General features: G+C 45.9%; 1 protein-coding gene across 1 annotated transcript; it reads right to left on the bottom strand.

Annotated features, from left to right (window-relative positions):
* FCRLA (Fc receptor like A) lies at positions 1-6,450 on the bottom strand. The gene is made up of 6 exons (XM_060077704.1): positions 6,372-6,450; positions 2,908-2,922; positions 2,485-2,637; positions 1,898-2,164; positions 1,141-1,425; positions 1-302 (listed from the first exon to the last, which is right to left on the bottom strand). The coding sequence occupies exons 1-6, from the start codon at positions 6,448-6,450 to the stop codon at positions 1-3; spliced, it is 1,101 nt and encodes a 366-aa protein (XP_059933687.1).
* Positions 6,451-7,275: the final 825 nt, after the last annotated feature.

The raw sequence follows: 7,275 nt of genomic DNA, 5'->3' as shown, positions 1-7,275 counted from the left end.
TTACTCATATTTGGCAGGACCCTTTGTGGTCTGAAGCTTCAGGTGGCCAGACAAGTCCCTCAGCTCCATGACCAGGTGACCAAGGATGACCCTTATATCCTGCATTTGTTTGAGGAGAACACCCATCTGGTGATGCAGATGGGGATCTGGGAACTGCAGAGGGGAAGAGGAGCCCAGATCCTTAGAAGAAGGGGTGGGCGGTGGAGGCAGAGGCCCAGGGGGCTCCGTAGAAGTAGTTTCTGGAGCAGCTGATTTCTGAGGAGTTGGGTTCAAGGTGGGAGGTGCAGCAGAGCTGGAGGGACCTGGATTATGGGATAGGAGACACAGACAAGAGTGAAGTCTGACTCTGGCCCTACCCTCATATTCCTGGTCAGTCTTTCTTATTCTCTGAAAATAGCTACGGGGCCCAATGGCAACAAAATCTTGAGGACTCTGGTCCAAATTTGAATCTGAAGCATAGTTACTTTTGCTTGAAAATCTTGCACAATGAGGCCTCATCATTAGAGGGCTATGGATATTAGCCAGTTCTTCCTCTTTCAGTCTAATTCCTTACAATATGCATGTGGTAACTGGCCCTAGGTCAACCTCTTATTGTATATGACATTAGTGTAATTCCTTATCCTTTTGCCAGCCTTCAGTGTTTTGAGGACACCTCTGCTGGCCCCTCGAGTCACCTCCTCTTCAGAATGAGCATCTCCCATTCCTCCCATTATTTTCCTTATGACATGACTCAAGTGCCCTCACTACCCTGGACACCTCCTCTGGGTATACTTCAGGTCAAATGCAGCCTTCTTAATGGGGACTCCCGGAATTGAATAGAAACTCTAGACTACTTCGTCCTCACACTAGATACTATATTCCTACCAATGCCCAGAGGTCATGTAGAGAGTGTAAAGTCTATGGGGAAGCAGCTGTGGGGTTGACTCAGGTCTTCGTTTGATGAGGTATACACCACAGTCTGAGGGAGAAGTTTCCTATTTGTGCTTTCTTCCATCACTAGGGACTCTGGCTTATTGTTCCTGTCTCCCATGTGTCCTTTCTTAACCTGCTTACACTGAACCTTAGCTCAAAAACCCAATTGTCCTATTGCCCCCCACCCCTGCCTTTTCACACACACCAGACATATACACACTAACTCACCCTGCACCCTGATCTCCAGCCTGGGGCTCTGTTTCCAAACTTGGTTGTCCTCAGTGGCTGCTTCACACCAGTAGGACCCAGAGTGTGACTCTGAAGCAGTGGGGATCTGGAATTCTGAGGAAGGGCCCCTGCTACGCACTGTCCTGCTGTCCTTGTAGAAGGAGAAGAGGAGGCGGGCAGCTGACCTCTGCAGGGGCAGCTTTGTCTGACAGCTCAGGGTTACCGGGCTTCCCTCTTGGGGCTCAGCTGAGGGTGTGGCTCTGAGAACCGGGGCTCGAAACAGTTCTGGGGGAGAGATAGGTGAGAAAGAAGAGCTCAGCCATCCTACATTCAGGTGGACCCATGACAGGCAAAGAACCCCAGTCACACTTTCCTCCCCCTATTTCTATTGGGAAGGAGTTCTCTTAGAAAAGTTCCATTTGGACCTTTCAAGTCCTATCTCTCTTCAATAGACAGGACTAGAAAAGATCTAGAGATGGGCAAATCTGACCGTAATCCAGATGCCCAGTCAGTGAACACTGGGAGGCATAGAACTGTAGGACAAAGCAGCAGGAAACATGCTAAACTTGGAGTTGGGCTAAATGACTTGAAAAGGCAATGCTAAGATGCTGCCCCTTTTGAAGCCCAACTTGGACATTTGCCAGCAACCCACTCCTTAACCCTTCAGTGACCTTACCATCTCCAATGAAAGACATTTTTGGTCCCTCTGTCTCTCCCCACCTGCCTCTGCCACAATGACACTGCCTCTAGCTCTTACCTTGAACTGTGATAGCCACGGGAGATGCCGTTTCTGGGCTCCCAGGACCAGGGCTCCTGAAGATAGCACTGCAGTGGTAGTGCCCACTGTCTGCCTTTTGCACCACGGCGATGGAGAATTCCTTGTTAGGTCCAGGGGGACCCAGGGCTGAGCCATCTTGGTAAAAGGTGACCTGGGTCAGTGGCCAGTCTTGCCAGGCCTGGCAGCGCAGAACCAGAGGGTCTCCCTCAAATACAGGCCAGGTTGGACTTTGGAGGATCAGCCAGTCTGCGGTCCAAAGCAAGAGCTGAGTGTGACCCACTGCCTTCCTTGGGAGCTCCCTCAATGCTGCCCACAACAGACCCCTCTAATCTTTCTCTGAGGGGCCAGGTAACTTTCACCACTGGTTAGGAGTTTGGAACAACTTCTCTAGGGCCTAGCACAGAGGGCACCCTGGCTTCTTGGGCTGAAGATGGGGCAGATGATATCTCATCCCATGGCCAGTGTCAGGGGGAACCTTCCTGAGTGGGCTGTGGGGCTGAAAGGAGAACTTTGGGAACTGGGAGAAAGACCTGGCCTGCACTGGTCAGTCCTTCCTGGGACCTCACCGTAGGACACAATCAGATGGAAGGGTTCACTGAAAGTGTAGCCCTTGACCTGGAAGTCGACTTCCCTTGGGTCTGTCAAGTCATCCTCAGTGTGGCAGCTGCTCTCCTGGGTGCTGACAGGTCCTTCGCACTGGAGCGCCTCAAAACTGGCACCTGAGGAGGGCGTGGTCCGAGAAGAACCAGAAAATGATGCTGTGACTGGAGAAAGAGGACAGGAAATTGCTTTCCACAAGTGTTCCTCCTTCTCCTCAGGGAATTATATTTTTTAGAGTAGAATAGGAAGACATCAAAACATTTTTTCCAAGAGACCCATATGGATCTTTCAGAGGGATACAGCTGACTTGATTCGCTGGCTTCCAGGTGCTGTCAGTGAATGGACTGTGGTTTGAAGAAGGGGTGCAGGGGAGAGAATGGTGAACTCACCAGCATGACATCCAGCTGCAGTGCAGGAAACCAGAGGCCAAAGACAACGAGGACCCCAGGGCAGGCAGACACAGGACAGGAGGGAAAGGGAGATGATCAGATTCTAACATTTGTTGGGTGTTTACCACATACCAGACACTGCCAGGAACATTCACACCTTATCACACAAATCTTGAAAGATTTCTAGGTATGTGATTTCACTCCCATTTTATAAATCTTAACTGAAACAGGTTTAGAAAAGTCAATTCATTTACCCCAATTTAAAAAGAGAATAGGGAGCGGAGCAAGAAACTCAGGTATGTCTGAGTCCAAAATCAGTGTTCTTTTTACTTCATTGTTCAGACGTGATCTACTTTAGTCTTCAGACCGTCCTTGGGGGCTTTCTTCCAAATTTTCATTTCCCCAAATTCACTTGGTTCTTCATCCTTGAATATGTTATCTACAAACTAGCTTTTAGTATCTTCTTCCTTGCTCTCCCTTTCAGGTCTTCCTTTTTCAGCCATCTCTAACTTAACGTCCTCTGTCCCTTGAACTTTCCCTGGCAATGGTAGAGTCTATCCTGTGTCTTTCTCTCTACACCTGAACCTCTACTCCCAGTCTGTACTGGTAACTATGGAACAATTCTTTCTTTGTTTGGGGTTCAGTAGAGTTACAGATTTCGCACCATATGTCTCCTCAACCTATCTCTTAGTTCCATGGTTGACCAAGGCAAGGTAAATTTCTCCCATCTCCATGACTACTTGTTGTCCCTTGTAATGCCTCTCCTCCTTTTCTGGCTCCATGTTCATTAACATGTACTCAGTTCTTCACTCTGTCCTTTCCTATCCTACTTGCTTTTGTTCCCTTCCACTTCCAAAGGCCCAGGACTCTTCTTTGACCTTGTAACTTCCCTTAGCAAGGCCCCTCTCTACTTCCTAATTCTCATTACATCAGTACCAAGTGCTTTCTTTAGATCCTCTCTCAGCTCCCTTTGACACTCTGCTACCCATTTTCAGTTCCTCCACTGTCACTCAACTAGACTCAGCCTCCTGTCTTTTTCTAAAATAAAATACTATTGGGCTATCAGGCACTTTCACTCAATAAACTATGTGGTAGTTATTATTATTCTCATTTTACGGATAGGAAAACCAAATTCAGAAATACGAAAAGTGACTTTTTCAAAGTGGCATAGAGCTGGTAAATAAAAGAAGAGGGGCTTGAAAACAGAGCATGATTCCATGTCTAGAGTTCTCACAACAATATCACTGCTGTATCTTAATACAGTCACCCAGTCCTGTCTCTATGAGTTCAATAAAACAATTCAATGAAACAACTATTGTGCAGGGATAAAGCAGGTGCTGAGAATTCAAAGACAAATAAGAGAAAGTTAAAAAACAAACAAAAAGGCATTGTCCCTGCCTACAAATAACTCTCAGTTCAGTGGATGCACAGGCATGTGAAGAGATTGTTTCAGCACGAGGAAGAGAGTAATATGAAAGAATTATCTCAGGCAGCCATCAAAGCAGAGAGGAGGGTTCAAGGAAGATTTCCTGGTAAAGATGCCACCTAAGCTGAGTCTTTAGGGATGCCCAGAGTAAGTGAGAGAGGAATAGGGAGCAATGGGGAGAGCTCATTTCAGGCAGAGGTAGCAGTATGAGCAAAACTTTGGAGATAGGTAAGAGTCTGGTGTGTGAATATAAGCAAGTTGGGATTTATTAGAGAATAAATTTCAAGGCTCAAAGGGTAAGAGAAGAGGCTGAAAAGTTTTAAAAGAGGCCAAGTTATGGTGGACCCTTAATGCCATGATAAGGAGCTTAGGCTAGCAGACTTGAATTTTAGAAATCACTCTGGCTGCAGAGTTCAGAATTTATTTCAAGGACACAAGGCTGAGACATGAAGATTAGTTAGGAAGTTGTTGGACTAGCCCAAGACAGAAATGATGAGGGCTTGTCCTAGGATACCGTTAGTTATGTTTCAGGGAAAAGACTGGCTCTAAGACCAACTTAGAAGGTAGACATTGCCAAACTTGATAATTGATCATGTGTAGAAGATGAAGGAGAAAGAGGAATCTAGGTTGTCTCCCAAGTTTTTGACCAAGATATCTGGGTGGATATCATTAACTGAGATCAGAAATAGTGAAAGATGAAATTAGGAGAATTCCCTTGTGGCCTAGTGGTTAGGATTCTGGGCTTTCACTGTCATGGCCCGGAGTTCAATTCCTGATCAGGGAACTGAGATCCCACAAGCCCGCAAGCAGTGCAGCACAGCCAAAAAAACAAAAACAAAAAAAAGATGAAATTAGGAGAGGGAGGGACCAAGAGGACAGAGCTCTGGTCATACTGTGCTGAGATACCTTGAAACATACAGGTAGCTATATCTGTGCAAAGCTTGATGTTTGAATGTGAAACTCAAAAGCATGATTTGGGTTGGAGATATGACTTAGACCTCTTAATTATAGAGTTGTAGTGGTAAAAATTATACAGACGAATAGCTCACTAAGGAGACTGTAACTTAAAAAGTAGGGAGGGAAGGATGCAACTGTAGAAAACACCAGTCTTTAGGAGAAAGAGGGACTTCCCTGGTGGCGCAGTGGTTAAGAATCCGCCTGCCAATTCAGGGGACATGGGTTTAAGCCCTGGTCTGGGAAGATCCCACATGCCGCGGAGCAACGAAGCTTGTGCGCCACAACTACTGAGCCTGCATGCCACAACTACTGAAGCCCATGCACCTAGAGCCCACACTTCACAACAAGAGAAGCCAGTGCAATGTGAAGCCCGTGCACCAGAATGAAGAGTAGCCCTCGCTCGCTACAACTAAAGAAAGCCCATGCCCAGCAATGAAGACCCAATGCAGCCAAAAAAAAAATTAATTAAATAAATAAATTAATTTAAAATAAATAAATAAAATAAAAAATTTTTTTTAAAAAAGAGAAAGAGAAGAGAAGCCACCAAAGGGACCAAGAGAGATATATGGAGTACAGGGAGAAGCCAGGGGAGTAGATATTGCCAAGGAAGAATAAGTGATCAACAGTGCCCAATACAGAGAAGTCCAGCAGGATAAGATTTTTAAAATGTGCCGTGTCAATATAAAGGTCATAGCACCCTGATCAAAACTTCCAGTGGAAGTTTCCAGTGGAAGCCAGACTGCAAGCATTGAGGAGTGAGTGAAAAGTGGGGAAGTGGAGAAAGCAAGTTCAGACTACTCTTTCAAGAAATTTATCTGAGAAAAGGAAGAAAAGAACTGAGGTTGTAGCTAAAGAAGACATCATAGTCAAGGGGACTTTTAGGATGGAAAAAGTTTGAAGATTTTTATATTCAGAAAGAGCCATTCAGTCCTGCACACCAAACTTTCTTATACTATCCTTCTTATCCCACCTGAACATGGCTTCTTTGGAGGGCTGAAGTTAGTCCATGCTTCTTTCCTTTGGGTCTTTTCCCCAAAGTCAGGAATATCTCCATTTCCACACATTCAAAGATTTTACTTACCCAGTAGCATCTGGGCTGCCCAGAGCATAGCAGGAGAAAAGTAGAAGGCCCCAGCCATGAGGACACAGCCCAGCTTCATGGTGACTGTGTTTAGGTCTCCTGCAGCTTCTAACACACTGATTTTCTTCAACACGATACCTCTCAAATTAGAAAAGAGGAAGTAAATCTAACTGTCTGATCTCCTTTCATATGGGACCTATTTTTAAATTTTATTTATTTATTTATTTATTTATTTATTTATTTTTGGCTGTGTTGGGTCCTAGTTGTGGTGCGTGGGCTCCTCTCTAGTTGTAGTGCGCAGTCTCCAGAGTGTGTGTGCTCAGTAGTTGCGACGCACGGGCTTAGTTGCCCCGAGGCATGGAGGATCTTAGTTCCCCCACCAGGGAACAGACCCTGCATCCCCTGCATTAGAAGGTGGATAACCACTGGACCACCAGGGAAATCCCTGGGGCCTATTTTCAACTTTGCAATCAGCTTTCATCCTTCAGATTGACCAGGTGGGTTCCAGCATCAATAGCACCCTTAGGGTTGTGGATGAAATGATAGCCTTCTCAATTGTTCAAAAATTCCCCCATAGAGTTCAGAGACCTTCCAAAGCACACAATTGTCTGATATCCCACCAGCCTTCACAGACTCTGGGAAAGGTCAGTACAACAATCATCCATTTCACTGATGAAATAACTGGGGACAGGAGGCAGGAAATTGCTTGAAGGCTACCCAGAAAGTCACAGGGAGAGCAATGGTGAGACTTCAAGTGTCCTGCCTTGTCCTGCTCCAAGCCTTACATGTTTCTAGTAACCAGACTGGAGCAGGACAGAACGGGGAAGAAGATTGGTAATGGCACCAAATTAGACATCAGATTAGTCCCCTGGTATAATCCTACCATCCAAAGCCCACACAAATT

This window comes from Mesoplodon densirostris, chromosome 2 (assembly GCF_025265405.1).
Source record: "Mesoplodon densirostris isolate mMesDen1 chromosome 2, mMesDen1 primary haplotype, whole genome shotgun sequence".
Classification (NCBI taxonomy): Eukaryota; Metazoa; Chordata; class Mammalia; order Artiodactyla; family Ziphiidae; genus Mesoplodon; species Mesoplodon densirostris.
Note: the sequence above shows the minus strand (reverse complement) of the source record. Positions and strands in the feature narration are given on the sequence as shown.

Excerpts from the sequence above, each read along its gene's own strand:
- FCRLA (XM_060077704.1), bottom strand. The coding sequence starts at position 6,450 with ATGAAGCTGGGCTGTGTCCTCATGGCTGGGGCCTTCTACTTTTCTCCT. Across the intron at positions 2,165-2,484 it reads CCATCTGATTGTGTCCTACG|ACTGGCTGATCCTCCAAAGT; the intron begins GTGAGGTCCCAG and ends TTTGGACCGCAG. Across the intron at positions 303-1,140 it reads GCTGGAGATCAGGGTGCAGG|GTCCCTCCAGCTCTGCTGCA; the intron begins GTGAGTTAGTGT and ends CCCATAATCCAG.